This window comes from Beta vulgaris, chromosome 2 (genome assembly GCF_026745355.1).
Source record: "Beta vulgaris subsp. vulgaris cultivar EL10 chromosome 2, EL10.2, whole genome shotgun sequence".
Lineage (NCBI taxonomy): Eukaryota > Viridiplantae > Streptophyta > Magnoliopsida > Caryophyllales > Amaranthaceae > Beta > Beta vulgaris.
The window spans coordinates 19,599,383-19,617,617 of NC_079203.1; the positions used below are offsets into that span (position 1 = coordinate 19,599,383).

The following is an 18,235-nucleotide window of genomic DNA, read 5'->3' on the forward strand; positions in this document are numbered from 1 at the left end:
TAGTTGAAACTTGAAACATGTGGTAGCATTTTGGCTTGAATATATAGTGGACAAAGAGGTATGAACCGGATAGGGTGAGATGTATATTTGCAAAGTCTTAACTCTTGACCCTGGATAGGGTGAGATAATTACTTCTACAGATAGGAGTTGGTTTGATCTTGTAAATGGGTTCACTGGTTTGTATTGGCTACTTGTAGCCTATCAGCTTTAGCAGTTTCTTAGGTTAAGGGGAGTCCTTTTTAGAACGTTTTAATCAGCATTTGATAGATTATCCAACCCCGAGCAATATTAGTCGAGCCAAAGCCTCCTCTTGTGAGTGAAGGAAATTTCACCTTCCCTAAGAAACATGCTTTTGTAAATGACCTTCTGGTGGAATTAATATAAACTTTGCTTGCTTGCCAAAAAGAAAAGGTTGAAAGTGTTCTGCAATTTTTGGTGGTGGAAATCTGGGAAAAGACATCCTGAAAATATAGGTCTGGATCAGGTGTGGCCTCCACCAGTTGGTGATTGTGCATTTGTGCTAATATTAACTTGGGTGCCTGGATGGGTGGCTCGATATTTGGTTGTGATTCGTGACACTGGAGGGACAGGAAAAGTTTGTGCTTTGTGACAGTGACATATTAAATCTAAGGAAACCAAATAAGGTGCAGAATTCGATAGGCTTTAGCTTAATCTCTAAAGAATTCAATCACCAAAGATAGGACTAAAGGTTCGAATGGTTTAAGTTTTTCTAATGAAGTTAATCATCCACATATTAAACATGACTAGTATGAAAGCTTAAAGACGAAGTCACCAATTTTAAAAAATAAACACAAGTGCAGACACACGAAATCATTCTGAATTGTCTAACTAAATCACACAATAAAAATACGCTTAAATAAAACAATAAACCTACTAAGCTTAGGAGAGGTCCCTAAGTCTTTTACTCCTAGTAAAACCGCAATTTAGAAGGTGCATCCAAGTGCACAGTGCTCATCGTGCACCCTGTTCTTTGATTTTGAATCTTTTTCACTAAGCCAATGATTTTTTTTTTTCGTGTTTCAGATTTTGGTTAACCAACTTGTTAACTAATTGATCACAATAAATTGGAACGGATTTTGTGCTCTTTTCATTATGATCTATGCTCTTTGATGACTGAAGATTAAACATGTTCTTTGATTTTGAACTGCATGTACTTTTTTCATAGAAAATTTGCTAAAAAATGTTCATGTTCCTTTAAATGAACACATGTTCTTTCAGGTGCTCACCCTAGTGCGTAGATCACGCTTTGTAGTAAAACTCTAAAATAACCCTAACAAACTAATTCAAAACCACTAGGTTTTTTGTCTCCAAATTAAACTAGCTTTCAAAATTAAAAGACCTAAAAGAGAAAGACTCCTAACATGCTTAGAATAGGAAAGATCTATTGTGATGCACCAAACTACCACTCCACTACTCACCCTATCAGAGGCGTAAGAAAAAGGGGGTAAATGAGGAATAGTTTACAAATTCTGTTGAAAGGAATATTTTGTAATTATGATGTCAGAGGTTGTTAGCAAAAAGGCAGTAGAGTAACAATAAAAAGGGGAAGGGAGGAGAGAAGAAGGTATTGAGATTTTTGTAAGGAACTTGGCCCTTGGGAGAGTTGGGAGCCTCTCGAAAGCTCACCATTATCTTGTGAATATTTTCCTTCCTGGTTATATACAAGAACCTTCCTCTGTCAATTTCTTTTCTCTCTAATCTTATTTCTTATTCTGTTTTCTGGTTGCCATTGTTTGAAGTTGCTTGTTGTGCTTGAGTAAATACGTGAAGTGGTGAAACCCATCTGAATTCATCACAAGTGGTATCAGAGCCACTGTTCTGGAGACCATGGCACCACCTACAACCACCCAGCGAGTGGAAATTTTAGAGGCTCAGATGACGGAATTTCATACCTCTATTGCCGAGCAAATTACTACCTCTGTAGGAATCGCCATGGAAGCTGCGAAGGCCACTATTGCTGAGCAAATCTCGGCGAGCATGGATGAGGCATTGAGGAAAAGTAAAGAGGAGCAGGAGGTCACTAGATTTCAGTTGGAAGGGAGAATCACTCGTACTAAGGAGAATCTCGATGGGTTGATCACGGTGATCCGAAACGATCATGCCAAATTTCAAAGTGAGATGCGCACCACCGTAGCGTCTTTACAGCCAGTTAACCCCGACCATCGGCACCACCAGAGGTAAATATAAATCTGGAAGAGAATGTTGGGTTTGAAGAAAGGGGGATGGTAGGCCGAAGGGGGCAAAATCGGGGCGAATTTGGGAATGATCTTGGGGAAAATATGGTGTATGAAGGGGGTGGATCTGGTGGAGGACCGGGAGGGTCGTGGGGTCACCCAGGTGGCCAAGGTGGTGGTGGTGGTGGTGGTGGTGGTAACTGGCGATATCGAAAGCTCGATATGCCGCTGTTCGACGGAGGAGATCCGGACGGTTGGATTCTCCGAGCGGAGAGGTATTTTAGGTTTTATCGGCTGTCAGAGAATGATAAAATCGAAGCTGCAGTGGTATCCATGGAAGGTGATGCACTAAGTGGTTTCAATGGGAAAATAGAAGGCATCCAATCTCATCATGGGGGGAAATGAAGGAGTTTATGCTGAAACAGTTCAGGCCCACGAACGTAGGGTCCTTGTATGAGCAGTGGTTGGCGACTGGCCAAACCACCACCGTGCTCGAATACCGGCGACAGTTCATTGAGAAGGCAGCGCCATTGGAACAAGTGCCGGAGAGCATTCTGATGGGGGAGTTTATACAGGGGCTAAAACAAGATATCCAACATGAAATTCGGGCTGTAAATCCTTATACGCTGGAGCAGACTATGGACCTAGCTTTAAGGATTGATGAGCGTAATAGGGCCGCAGGGGTGAAACGGGCAGGCCCAACATCTTCTAAACAAGGCAGCTACTCAATTTATAATAATTCTCCTGTTCAAAATCCTAGAGGATATTATGGAACGCAGTCCAGCCCAAGTGGAGCATGAAACTGGGCCTCCAATATGAGTAAGTCACAAGGATCTATTTCCTCTCCAAAAACTGCGTTTAACTCACAAAAATCTTTTGGGGAGATGCGAAGGTTAACAGACAAAGAACTCCAGGAGAAAAGAGCAAAGGGTCTGTGCTTTAAATGCGACGAGAAGTGGGGGCCTGGACACCGGTGCCGGAAAAAGGAACTTAGTGTTCTTCTGATGGAGGATATTGATGGCGACGAGGTTGACGGGGATTATGGCGGCAGTGAATCACCCTCTTTGCCGGTCACTGAAATAGAACCTGAGGTATCTTTAAATTCTGTAATTGGATTGACTAACCCAAAAACTATGAAATTGCTGGGAAAAATTGCTGGATGTGAAGTTGTGGTGATGATTGACCCTGGGGCAACCCATAATTTTTTATCACTAGCTACTGTTGAGAAATTAGCTATTCCTGTGTCGGAATCGGAAGGATTTGGGGTTTCTCTAGGGGATGGACAGGCGGTGAGGGGTAGTGGAATTTGTAGAGGGGTGTTATTGAGTTTAAATGGTGGAGTTGAAGTGGAAACAGATTTTCTGCCTCTGGGTCTTGGTAATTCGGACGTGATTTTGGGTGTACAGTGGCTGGAGACGTTGGGGACAGTGGAGAGCAATTGGAAAACACAAACAATGGGGTTTGAAATCGAGGGTGTCAAGTTCACTTTGAAGGGTGACCCATCACTGGCGAGGTCTCGAATCTCACTCAAAGCCATGATACGTACCTTATGTAAAGAGGGTGGAGGTTTGTGGCTTGAGTTGAACCAGATTGAGCATTATCAGGAGAAAACACCGCATTCATCAGCCTTACCTGAAATTCCAGTTTTCTTACAGAGAGTCCTTACCCAATTTCAGTCTGTGTTTGCTACACCAGAAGGCTTACCACCGATAAGAGAACATGAACATGCAATAGTTCTTAGAGAAGGGTGTAATCCGGTAGGGGTAATACCGTACCGTTATCCACAGTTCCAAAAAGATGAGATAGAGCGCCTCATCAAAGAAATGTTGGCTTCCGGAATCATCAAGCCTTCCACGAGCCCTTTCTCGAGCCCGGTGATATTAGTGATGAAGAAAGATGGGTCGTGGCGGTTTTGTGTAGACTATCGGGCCCTCAATAAAGAAACGGTCCCCGATAAGTATCCCATTCCCGTGATTGATGAATTGTTGGATGAGCTTCATGGGGCAACACTTTTTTCAAAACTCGACTTAAGGGCCGGGTATCACCAGATCCGGGTTAAGGCCGAAGACACTCACAAAACAGCTTTTCGCACTCATGAGGGGCATTACGAGTTTTTAGTAATGCCATTTGGGTTGACAAACGCGCCGGCAACGTTTCAATCCCTTATGAACGAGGTCTTCAAACCATTCTTGCGCAAGTTTGTCTTGGTATTTTTCGACGATATATTGGTCTACAGTAGTTCTGCCAGGAACATGAGGAGCATTTGACCTTGGTGTTGCACACCCTAGCAGCTCATAAATTGTTTGTGAATCAGAAGAAATGTGATTTTGGCAGGTCGGAAGTAGCATATTTGGGGCATATCATCTCTGGTCAAGGGGTGGCTGTGGATATGGAGAAGGTTCAAGCGATGGTGGAATGGCCCCTTCCTAAAAACCTCCGGAAATTACGGGGATTTTTGGGCCTTACAGGGTACTGCCGCAAATTCGTACTTCACTATGCTCATATAGCCAAGCCTTTAACTGATCAACTCAAGAGAGATGCGTTTGGGTGGTCTGAGGCAGCAACTCAAGCCTTTGAAAAGCTCAAGAAGGCGATGATCACATCCCCTGTTTTGGCAATGCCGGACTTCCAACAGTTGTTTGTGGTTGAGACCGACGCATCCGGGTATGGTCTGGGGGCAGTGTTAATGCAAAACAACCGACCCATTGCCTTTTACAGTAAGTTGTTAGGTGCCCGGGCTCAATTAAAGTCGATCTACGAAAAGGAGTTGATGGCCATCTGCATGGCAGTTCAGAATTGGAGATATTATCTGCTGGGTCGGCATTTCCTCATTCGTACAGACCAACAGAGTTTACGTCATCTCACTCAGCAGCGAGAAGTAGGTACTGCCTTCCAACGTTGGATGAGTAAACTTATGGGGTTCGATTTTGAAATACAGTTTAAGCCGGGGTGTGCCAACCGGGTAGCTGATGCATTATCCCGCAAGACAGTGGGAGAGGTTGAATTGGGTGCGCTGATATCAACTCATGGGGTGGACTGGACCGACTTGGAGCGTGAAATTGAAGGCGATCCTCTGTTGTGCAAAATTAAACAAGACTTCCACGGGGGTGCTATTACTCCTGTGCACTTTTCTTTGGTGGACAACAAGCTGTTGTTCAAGGGTCGATACGTGATTCCCAGCTCTTCGGTTTTTATTCCTACCTTGCTGCGAGAATATCACGATTCTCCCATTGGAGGGCATTCGGGGGACCTCAAAACATATCTCAGGATGGCTGCCGACTGGTATTGGAGGGGCATGCGCAAGGATGTGGCGCGGTATGTGCAACATTGTAGCGTGTGTCAACAACAAAAAATGTCTCAACAGATGCCGGGGGGGTACTACAACCACTCCCCATACCTTCCTTGGTTTGGGATGACTTGTCAATGGACTTCGTGGAAGGCTTGCCATCTTCCAAGGGGGTAAACACCATCCTCGTGGTGGTCGATCGTTTGTCTAAGTACGCCCACTTCCTCCCACTACGTCATCCATTTACTGCTCTGTCGGTGGCAAATGTGTCTGTCAAAGAGGTGGTTCGTTTGCATGGGTTTCCTTCCTCCATTGTTTCAGATCGGGATCGAATTTTTATGAGTGTGTTTTGGCGGGAATTATTTCGTTTACATGACACCACACTCAAACGAAGTACCGCGTATCATCCTCAAACGGATGGTCAGTCCGAAATCGTCAATCGAGCTCTGGAGACTTATTTGCGTTGCTTTGTGGGGGAATACCCGCGCTCTTGGGCTCAGTGGCTTGGGCCGAATTTTCATATAATACTTCTCCTCATCTCTCTACCAAAATGACCCCGTTCAAGGTCCTTTATGGTAGAGACCCTCCTACTGTGATACGGGTTAATCGGGGAGCCTCACCTGTTGAAAGCTTGGAAAACATGCTCCAAGAGCGAGACGCAGTATTAGATGCCTTGCAGATTAATCTGATTAAAGCTCAACAGAAAATGAAGAGTAGTGCTGATGCTACAAGAAGAGAGGTGCATTTTAAGGTGGGAGATCGAGTGTACTTAAAATTACAGCCTTACCGTCAGAAATCTTTGGCTTAACGCCCTTATGAGAAGTTAGCCGCCCGTTTCTACGGACCATTTACTATTTTACAGAAGATTGGGCAAGCTGCATACAAGTTACAACTTCCTGTTTCTAGCAAGGTGCATCCGGTGTTTCATGTCTCCCAACTGAAACAGGCCGTTGGTTCCATTCCCGTTTCAGCCACTATTCCAGAGCAATTGTCTTCTGACTTGGAGTTAGAGGTGGAACCTGATGAACTCCTCGATGTTCGTAGTGTTTCTAGAGGCCAGCACACTTACTTGGAAGCTCTCATTCAGTGGCAGGGATTACCATCATTCGAAGCTACCTGGGAAGATGTGGCTGCTTTCCATCACCATTTTCCATCCTTCCACCTTGAGGACAAGGTGAAACTTTGGGGGGGTGGTAATGTGATGCACCAAACTACCACTCCACTACTCACCTATCAGAGGCGTAAGAAAAAGGGGGTAAATCAGGAATAGTTTACAAATTCTGTTGAAAGGAATATTTTGTAATTATGATGTCAGAGGTTGTTAGCAAAAAGGCAGTAGAGTAACAATAAAAAGGGGAAGGGAGGAGAGAAGAAGGTATTGAGATTTTCGTAAGGAACTTGGCGCTTGGGAGAGTTGGGAGCCTCTCGAAAGCTCACCATTATCTTGTGAATATTTTCCTTCCTGGTTATATACAAGAACCTTCCTCTGTCAATTTCTTTTCTCTCTAATCTTATTTCTTATTCTGTTTTCTGGTTGCCATTGTTTGAAGTTGCTTGTTGTGCTTGAGTAAATACGTGAAGTGGTGAAACCCATCTGAATTCATCACATCTATTCCAAGTGGTATAATACAAGCTTGTAATCCAAATCTAATGAGAAATCTAAGTTATGAAGAATTTCAAAAGAACTAAGTACCCTTGTTTTGGATGCCCAAGGATTTACTTGCCGCTCAAGTTAATGCTCAACGTGCAAGATACAACCTCTTTAGTATCCCAAGGTAGTTTCCATAAGAATTAATTGAGCTCAAATCAAGAACAATACTTTTATGTATTAATGTGAACACTTCCTGAATTATATTAGATATATGGTCTGAAGGTTGGAAGAAAGATTAGCTTTTAATTTTAAGTTTGAGATAGTTTTTAGAATCGAGGAAAGATTAGCTCTTAACTTGTAAACTAAGGATTGCTTTATAAGTAAAACATTAGTTATGGAACTCTTAAAATTGGTTTTGAACATTTCTAGTTAAAAATCCCATGTAATTCTCCCAAACTAGCTTAAAATCTCACATTTCACAAGCTAAGGAGAGACAAATGGCGTTCTCTTGTGAAACAATCTAAAATTTTCATTAGGCTACTGTTTTCAAGTATTTATATGTTAGAAGTGCCGCATATAGGTACATAAAATAAGTTTACAAACACAAGTAGGAATAAGGAAAACTAAAAGAGAAACTTCAGCCATACAAAACCGGCTGAAATCAGCTACTACTTTCTACTTTCTAGCTTCAAAATCTGATTGCAAGTCTCCTTTAAGCCAATCACCAATGAAAACCTTTCCTCCACATGAAGTGTGCTCAAATCAAGAGAAGAAACCCATCATTCGCCTATAGCTACCTGGGTCAGATGAAGATACGGCAAAAAAAACGCTGGAAATCAGTGAACCAAAATAAGCACCAATTGGATGCTTTCTGTCCTTGCTACATTTTCTTCTCATAGGACTACTTCAAGCCATACATGAATAAGCAGTTAGATCCAGCTCCTAGCTTCCATTTGATCGTACAAATGAGCTCCAAAAAGATAAGTAAAACCAAGCAGCCAAAACCTAATTAATACTAATGATAAATTAGTTGAATAGCTAATGACGATGAAGCAACACTTTAGTAGGAATAGTGTTAATTATGATCAATACTACTTAATCTTCTGATTAATTTTTGGGAAAAATGTCATATCTACCTTCTGTATACACTTATTCATAACTATATCGTATTATTATTATTTTTAAATAACTACCTTTTAAGTACCAAAACCTAAGAAATCAGGCACTTGATGGATTCCATCCAAAGATCCATTTGGCGGGGCCCACTAACTGACTTTTGATTTTTTGCCTTTCCTCTTTTGGTTAATCTCAATGGTTCATCAATAACAACTCAATCTTCTCCCCATTTCATCAAATCATCCCTAAATCAGAACTTTTTCAAATTCACCCAAATGAGGTTATGGAAACCTCTACCAAGTTTATTCGACCACTTTTAGTCTAGCTCAAAGTTTTACACTTGCTTCAAAAACTAAGATTTATTAACTTTAGAAATTAGGTTTTTATTTTTATTTTTTATTTAACTTTGTAACAATCTTAAATAACTCAGGTGCTTTCTAGAGTTTGGCTTTAATTGTTTTTCCCTTGGTTATGTGAAAGAAGTATGACTACTTTCTCCAAGACTAAAGTAGAGAGCAAAAAATGCAATTCTGGAATTTCTTGCAAAAGAAAAGGAACGAGTTAATGATAATGAAAAACAAAGAAAAGGATGAGAAGAGAGGAGCTGAATCAATCATGATCATGTATTTTAAAGTTTTTTTTGCTATTGAAGTGACTTAAGAAGAGGAAAGAGGATGAGTGAAGACAAACAAAAGAAAGGATAAATAGAGGGAAATCTTGGGCTTAGAAAGGTGAAAAGGTAAGAAGATGAGTTAGTGGGCCCCAACAAATGTATCTTTGGATATAATCCGTCATGCCACTGTTTGGGGCTTGCTTAAGTCCATACATGACTTCACTAATTTTACAAAATTTATTTTCTTGACCAAGAACTAAAAAACCTTCGGTGGTGATCTATTAGGTTTTGGAAGTTAAAAGGTAGTTATTTAAATGTTTTTAGTTATTTAAATATTTTTAATATAAAAGGTAGTTATGTGAATAAAAGTGTATATAAAATGTAATTTTTTGACATTTTTGCCTTAGTTTTTCTTGCTAATTCACCTTTTCAACTTGACCAAGTTGCTATGAGGAGAAAACGAGCAATTATTAAGCAAATCGCAACACTAGCATTAATCCATGGCCCATGAAACTCTACATAATTAGAGATTGGATTAGCACTTAGTAGAACTTCTTGCTCCTGCTCCAGGTTTCCATTACTTCCTTATCTAAGTGCATCAAAAGGTTGTTGGGTTATGAAAGGTGGTGGTTGTGTATAGTCATTGTCAAAATGTTGTTAATGCACTCTATTTAGAGGATGAGGGATTGAATAGTTTTCACCTCGTGACCTTTCATTCCTTTTTAAAAAAATTGATAATGTGTATTGGTCCTATGACTGTATGAATGGTAATAAGCTATCTCATGAGCTGTTACTATCTTCCTCAGAGTCTAGGTAGAAGGGTTTGGGCTGATAATTTTCTACTATGTGCAATTAGTTTGTTGGATTTGGATATGCTAGTTGATATAGGTCCTTTCCCTTGGGCCTTCTCTTGATATAGGCCTACAGTGTGATTGAAGATAAATCTTCTGGAGAATATAAGAACAATGAGATGGATTGGTTAGAGGTTGATTTGTTCTTTTGGTGTAAGACTATTTCGGGTTCTCTATTGGTTATGTTCAGACGCCAGAATATGTGTTGGTGATTGTTTTCCATGAACTTACTTTATCCGCAGAGACATTTTTCTTTTTTCTTCCTATAAGATTATATTTGTTTCCTCTCTTGGTGCTCATCTCAGTGTCTCTACTTTATGTTAAACTGTTGACATTACTTGATAATGCGTATATTTGTCGCATGGTGCTCTTCCCTCACTGAAAGACCCTCACTCCACGTCGACCCCATACATCAAAAAATGCCATTAAAGAATATTCGAACTCACAACCTTGTGTGGAAAGAATGGAGTCCCTACCAATGACTCATTAATTCATTTTCTCTTTAAGAAATAAATGATTTCCTCACAAACTTTTAGGCTTTAAGAGCCCAAAAGATAAAAACATAAAATAAGATAGACATCAACGTCAAGATTAGCCTTAAATGCACAAAGCACATGTCAAATGATTGATAACTACTCACGAGTTGCAACTCTTTGGGCGTTACCTAATATTAATTGGATCTCTTTTAAAAATTGTTGGTGGTTATGGTTGGTGGAGAGGACCATGTAACTTTTAGCTGGTCACAACTGGTAATGATTGTCACTTTTGCTGCCCATAAAAAAATTTAAACTGTTGAATATGTTTCTGGCAGTGGATCTGACAAATCCTTTACAAGTTGGCGTCCATTTTGTTTTGCCATGCGACTCAATTATAATACGTGAGTTTTATTATCCACCAGGTTTGGCTCACTAATTTCCGGATTAATTCAATCTAAACTGTCTCCAAAGAAGGAAAAGGGTGGAGGAGGAAAGCCTTCTTCTAATGAAAAGACACGCATACGTGGTTCGTTTTCTTTCCAGGGTGGAATGCAGGTATTAGCATGTAGCTTTCATTCTGTTAACATTTGTGGTTCTTCCAGACATACATCCAATGCTTTTTTTTTTCTTGCTATAACCATAAACATTCTTGTCATGAACATTCTTTAATACTGTTGCTGAGCTTAGTGTATTCGTTCATTCATGTAATTTCCTCTCTTGAGGTTAAAATGGCATACAGCCTTACAACCTATATCCATAATGCTCCTTAGAGTAGAATCCCTAGGTTATAACATAGTACCACTTATCAAAATAAACATGGCACACACTGCAGGACAAGAAGTAAATCCACCTAGAGAACTGAGCACCTAGTAGTAAAAGCAGCGATACATTACTAATAACAGTAGCAGGGCCATAAGAGTAGTAAATGGGCCTCATTTCAACACTCCCCCCGTAATGGTGAGAGAGAAGAAGCAGTCTGAACTCCCAGCTTGGAGAGCAAAATAGAGTGTTGCTGAACAGGGAGAACCTTAGTGAAAACATCTGGCACTTGATCTTGAGATGGAACATAGGTAGGCTGAATAACCCCTTCATTTGTATTGTCCCTCAGGAAATGACAATCTATGTCTACATGCTTGGTTTTTTCATGATGAACTAGATATGCTGCTATGGCAAGAGCAGCTTGGTTATCACAGTAGATAGGAGTAGCACTGGACTTTTTAATGCCAAGATCTTTGAGGAGTTGTTTGATCCACATCACCTCACACACAGCAAGAGCCATGGATCTGTACTCTGCACTGACCACAAGAAATTGCCTCTTTGACTTTCAAGATACGGGGGGAGTCACCAAGGAGCACACAAAACCAGATGTAGAATTTACAACACCCATCCCATTCACTATCACAAAATGCTGTTAGTTGAGCACTAGACTTGTTCGCCATGAGAATTCACCCTGTTGGCAGCTTGAAGATGCACATTAGTGGGGCAGTGCATAAATTTGCTTAAATCATGTATAGTGAAGGCAATATCAGGCATTGCCTTGTAATAGTGAGATAAATGAGCTTCCCCATCAATTTTTGATACACATCAGGTTGTTGAAGAGGATCACCATTGTCAGCATAGAGCTTGACATGTGAGTCCATACGAAGCCTCAATCGTCTGCAATTTATAAAACCATATTCATCAACAAGACCCATCACATACTTCTTTAGAGATAAAAACGATACTTCACTACACTGATCCACTTCAATCCTCAAAAAATATCTTAGGCCACCCATATCTTTCATGTGAAATTGGCCAGCGAAGAAACTCTTTGCTTCCTCAATAGTTGCTAAACTATTGCCAGCAAGAATGAGGTCGTCCACATACACCAATATAGCACTGAAACAGTGAGAGTTTTGCTTGAAGAATAGAGAGTAGTCAAGTGAATACATTTTGCTTAAAAGCAGTGTTAGCTTGGCAAACCATTGCCTCAAAGCCTACTTCAAGCCATAAAGTGACTTAAGCAGCTTGCACACCTTAGTTCATTTGGTGTCACTTCTGCCATCAGTACTTAGCTCCCCCTCTCCTTGAACTTTGATCCTGTTACATGTTTCACTATATCCGGGTGATAGCTTCATGTATACACTATCCTACAATTCACCATGCAAAAAAGCATTTTTAACATCCATTTGTTTGCAAGAACCAACCCTCTACGGATGCAACAACAAGCATGTGGTCATCTTTGCTACAGGGGTAAAAGTCTGCTCATAATCTATTCCATATCTCTGTCTGTCACCCATGATTACAAGCCTTGGCTTATGCCTATTATTTGTGCCATCAGTGCTGTATTTTGTTCTGATCCATCCATGTGAGGGATGGCTCATTTCTACAAAATCCTAGTTCCGTTAGGATTTGTGTTGTTTTCCTAATTCTAGTAGGAATAGGACTCCTAAAATCCTAATCCTCCTAGTTCTGTTAGGAGTTTAAAAGTTTTAGTTTGATTGTAATTCTAGTTGTGTTAGAAATCCAAATCCTAGATTCATGTCACGTATGGTTAGAACATGGCTAGTAGGATAATTTGTCTTGTGATGTCCATAGCCTTGGCATTTGTGGCACCTAACTTTCAATAGCTTGTCTTCTGTCTCCTTTTCTTTCTCCTTCTTTGAGGAATCAACGTTTTTAGAGCTATCTAAACCACTAGCATCAATATTAGGTTTAAAAGTGCTAAAAGATTTCGAATAGTTCTTACTTGCATACAATTTCTTTTTCTAGTTTATGTAGCGTCACATCTTGCAAGCTTCTTCAAAGGTGAGTTATGTGTACAACTCCAATTTCTCTCCAATCCCCTCCGTCCTCATTTAGGCCTCCAAGGAAGCTACTTAAACATTGATCTTCAAGTTCATCAATTTTCCAAAGAATGGATAACTTCTCGAACTCCTTTATGTAATCTTCAACGGACATATTCCCTTGTTCAAGAGTAGACCATTCCATGTACAAGCTTTGTTTGTAGTTAGAAGGAACAAAACGTCCTCTTAACAACTTTTTAAGCTTATCCCAAGTAGAGATTTTGGGTTTATTAGCTTTCACACGCTGCCTCTTTACTCCATCCAACCAAATAGATGCATATTTGGTTACCTTAAGCACGGCCACCTTGTATTTCTTTTCTTTTGGTGTCTCTTAATCCCAAGTAGAGCTTTTGCGTGTGAAAGCTAATAAACACAAAATCTCTACTTGGGATAATCTTCTTCTTGTTTCCGAAACAACTAATTCTTATGGTAGTTCGGAAAGCAAGAATGGTTTCTAATTCAATAGGGAATATATTAATTATTATTAGTTTAGTTAAATAGTGAACGAATCTAAATAGATTATTCGTCTCAAAATCTCACTTAAGTATAGATTCGTTTGGACATCTGAGGGAAGAAGAAGAGAGCGAGATAAAGGAGAATTATCACTCAATGAATCCATATCCCGGGTTTTCCCATTTACTTCTTTGAAAGCAATATAGTTCACGAGGTCTTATTATCAGTCTATGGACATAAGAGTAATAATTTAAGGGCAAAAACTATGACTTTATGGGTTTAAACTGATACATGTTCTGTTAAACTGATAGATGTTCTGTGTTAAACCGATACTCATATATTCCTGGTTAAACTGATAGATATATGATTTAAATTGATACCCGTCTCAGTCATGTCTTGGATTGAGACGGTCTGACACAAGACTTTTTGTGTATTATATATCTGATTAGAATAAACTTATCCTGTTTACTAATTATTTTATCTTCTCCAGACACTTGTTGACACAATATGCAATCAGTTTGGTAAAGATGAACTCAAACTACAGTGCAAGGTCCTTTCATTGTCCTACAGTCATAAGGGGATCCCTTCTTCAGAAAATTGGGTTGTGTCTTCTGTGTCAAAAAATTCCATTGAAGATCAACAATATGATGCTGTCATCGTTACCGTGAGTTTTACTTTGCTTACTGCTATTGCACCAATCTTTCTTCTTTTGACACACTGATAATGGCAATGCTGTTGTGGTTTGAAGCCATGTTATGGGGTTTTAGGGATATTTATGGAGTCTGATCTAATATGTTATTGGATAAAATTCAGATCTGTAACGTGACTCAATGAGATTGAAAAAAATTGAATCAAGATAATGGATTGGAAAATTAGGAGCTAACCTAGGGTCTATAAGCGATCCACTTGGAGTCTCATACCAAGCAGGTATTCGACATTTTAGGTTTATATTGCTGCTATGGCTCATATGGGAGCCTACATAGGGTCTGGTGCTTATTCCTTTTTCTTTTGTCTAGTTTTGGGGCTGCACATTTCTGTTGTGTTTTGATATGGATAGCCATCACCTGCAATTGCATGGAGGCTGAACTAAGTTCTATAGGGGAGCAAACAGTATCTGTTGGAAATTTATTTTCATATTGTGTTTTTAAATGCTATAATCCAAAATTTGTTGTTCCCCTAAAATGCCTAAAATACCCTTATGTAACTGCTCCATCTGTCCCTTAATAGACTTCCCATTTCTCCAATGCATGTTTGCCAATACACATTTTGTATTGTTAATATCTTTAATTACATATTAGTAAAAATTATAAAAGTTTGATTTTCCTAATGTACGCAATGAGACGAATCAAACAAGACGCCATATGACTATGTTTTTTCTTATACTTCCTATGTTTTTTAATAAGTGACATGTTTTCCTTTTAGAGAAATGTCACAATAAGTGACACATAGCTCAAAGTAGTAAAAATACTTCTCATTTATTACATCTTTGCCATTATTTAATTGTTTCACCTACCTACTTTATCCAATACTCAAATTTGATTGGTTGAACAATTGGTCCCAACTTTCTCTAGACTCCTTGGTATTCCCTTTCCCCCACTTTCTCTCTGTGTCACTTATTAAAAAATGGAGGACGTATATTGGAAAAAAATTGGAAGGTTTTCTTCACTTATGAATAGTGGTAAAATTAGAGATGGGAAGGCTATTTTGGGATGGATGGAGTAATATTTAAATTTTTAAAATAATGTCATTGTTTTAGTGATGAAATAAAATTTAAGGCTATTTTTTCTAGTAATTATGTTATCTGTACATCACCACACGTATCGCGTGCATATAAGACTAGTTTGATGATATTCCAACACTGTTCGAAGGAAGTCAGGCATGGAACCATGTTTGCTTCCATATGGGAAATATTTTGCTTACTCTCCTTCAAACATCTACCTCATTATCCCAGAATGATTGATCGAATCTAATACAAATATACAATTGATCATATGCCACCAGGGAATTACATCAAATTAAATTTTTATAGAAGGGGAATCAGTCATAGCCTCATAGGGAACGAATAAGTGATACTCGCCAGTTTCTTTCCTGGTTACTTTTCCTCTTCTCACTAGCCATCCTTTATGTATGGGTATGCTGCATCATTCCTGCCACTGGTTGGGACTCCCGTTTGAACTATGGGGGGATGGGAAAGCTAAGCCATCATCTTCAAATTGAGTTTCTTGAGAATGTAAGACACCATCTGTAAGATGAATATAGTGCACTCTATAGTCAATGTCATGATCTTTATGGGTTTATCTGCTGAAATAACTGTGATATACCCAGCTCTCCATTTACAAACTTTTCCTACATATTAAACTCTTGCCCGCAATTCTAGAACTTCATTGTAGAACTTTTCCTACATAAGCATCATTTGTCTTTTCTGTAGTAAAAGTTAGAAAGAGCTTTATTTTAGAACATTCGTTTTTAGTTTTCTTTGTTGTTGATTACTCCGCCACTTTTAATACTTTTATGATTCAAGTATTTGACAAAATCATGTAATTTAGGTCCTCTGCTGCATGCAGTCTATACCCTCTCTCTCTCTCTCTCTCTCTCTGTGGTTGTGTCTTACTTGTTGAGTTACTAACTCCAGCCATTACATAAAGTAGGCTGGCATTATGATGAGCAAATTACTCAAGACCACATGTTAGCTCCTTTTTCTTTTCTCCTTATTCTGAAAGGCAAATATAGGTCCATCTTGGTGCTTCTCATGTCATAAGTAAGCTGACCCCCTCCTTTTCCTGGGAATAGGACAATAATCCAAAAGTGAGGGTTTTACATGTTGGGATTTGTGAAGTTTCTTATTTTACTTAATAGCCGAGTCAGTGTTACAATACATAGTACCGTGTTACCAAATAGTATGTAACACCAAGCATGTTTATGTGCAAAATTGTGCAAGACTTTGTTGCTGGCATGCCAAGGGCTGTTTTAATGTAGTTTACTTATTCTTTTAGGTTTTTCAGATGACAATCATAAAGGGAATTAGGAGTGTTTTTATTGTAGTCAATCCCTATTGTGCTACAACGATAAAAGAAAAAAGCACAAGACTAGAAGGAGAAGTAATGTCTAGGAAAGACTCCTCACCTGGGGTTGCTAGTCACCTACACATCTTAGAAGGCATCAAACCAAAGCTTATTCCCCTCGACTGTTTTCGGGAGAAAAGAAGACAAAATTGTTTCTAACTTATACTTTACCAGTTTCACTACAGCATCAGAAAGAAGCAAAATATGCTCCCACAACACGGCGAACCTAGCTTTCCAGATGTGATAAACCAGACCAGCAAAATGATTATTTTCACTAGAGCTTTGAGTCTATTTTTTCGGTTTTTCCCCTTCTTCCTGGTAATGTCACGCCACCAAGCCATCATCTCAATTTTTTGAGATTTGACGTAATCGCTCAAATAGCTGAGTAAGACACTTCTTGCTCTAAATACTAATAAAAAAGAGGTGAATGTGGGTCTCAGCCATGTTACTCAAACCGGATAAAGTGTCTACTCTTATTAGGGTTTTTGGGTGTTGGACTCATCCATTTTTTTTGTAAAATGTCAAGATTTTGGTTTGAAATGAGAGATTCAAGTGTCGTGACATGAGTCGGCACGCAACACTTAAACGTGTCGAAGTAACAGAGGGTCTCAGACAATCAACTTTAATCAATCACGAACCCCAAATATTTATGCAACCTTTGCTCATATTCAGTCTCTGTAAAGCACTCAACTGCAGCACACCCACCCATTCGCTTCACCTACAGCAGGAGGGCACCCAAGTAATTGCTATGATGAGCGAATTATTCTGTTTTGCCTTGCTGGAATATTGCTGTTAGATTTGCTGACTCACTGGCAGTTAATTATAGTCAGAGAATGAGAAATATCCTGTAGAGAGAGAAAGGGTATCTTTTGTATTTAGCTCTATAAATAGCTAAGGAAGGGAAGGGCATTGAGAGTTTATGATATTATAATAGGAGAGATTTAGCCTCTCGAATGCTGATAGGAGCGTAGCTCTTGTTGGATTATCAATACTACTCTGTTTGCTCTATCTATTTCTACTCAGGTTCCTTCTTGTACAGTGAATCCCTGATTGGATTTACTTCATCAACCAGCAGATAAAATTATTTGTAGGCACATTGAAACCATTCCAAACCTAATGAGGCCAAAGTTTATCACAAAGAATATAGGAGCCAAATGTAGGCAACAGATAAGAGTATAATTGCCAGAAGTTGAAGACTCCAGGTATTGTTCAGAAACCTTAATGCATATCATCATTCTGACACCAGATTTTCCCCGGAGCCAACTAACAAAAATGAATTAAAGAGATTAAGCAACAATTGAGGGAAAATAAGATCATTATGGCTAAGATAAGATAAATATGTAATGATAAAATCAGAGTAATTATATCAGTTACACTCTCAACATTCGTCAGATTGAGGTTTCCTCCCAAAATGCCAACCCACTTTTCTGTATTTTCACGTCCTTCTCTCTACCCTTCTAGGTATATATTACATCAGCTGTAAAATTTTTGAACCAACTAGTAGAATACTGATCTACCCTCAACTGCCTCACTTTCTCATTTTTTCTAGGCCTTTTTCTCTCTAGCACAAGTCCACATAAGTGATGCATAGCAGAAATATAATTCCACTAGTCATCCTCAATATTGATATAACAAACACATCACCCACATATTATCATTTTTAATCGCTGCATGCGATGCATACTTACCCACCAATCAGGATATGCATAACAGCGTTCCTAATTCCAAAACCACCATATATCTTGGGTTTGCAACTCTCATCCCTAG

The 18,235-nt window shown here is 39.3% G+C and overlaps 2 protein-coding genes across 4 annotated transcripts in view; both read left to right on the top strand.

Moving 5' to 3' along the window:
- Nucleotides 1-18,235, top strand: part of LOC104906253 (protoporphyrinogen oxidase 2) — a 44,552-nt gene that overhangs the window by 16,247 nt on the left and 10,070 nt on the right. For all 3 annotated transcript variants that reach the window (XM_048638664.2, XM_010694988.4, XM_048638665.2), the window contains 2 exons: nucleotides 10,551-10,683; nucleotides 13,897-14,070. In XM_048638664.2, coding sequence (XP_048494621.1) covers nucleotides 10,551-10,683; nucleotides 13,897-14,070 — 307 coding nt within the window. The remainder of the gene's footprint in view (nucleotides 1-10,550; nucleotides 10,684-13,896; nucleotides 14,071-18,235) is intronic.
- Nucleotides 3,011-4,462, top strand: LOC130590343 (uncharacterized). The gene has a single exon (XM_057392533.1). The coding sequence runs from the start codon at nucleotides 3,011-3,013 to the stop codon at nucleotides 4,460-4,462; it is 1,452 nt and encodes a 483-aa protein (XP_057248516.1).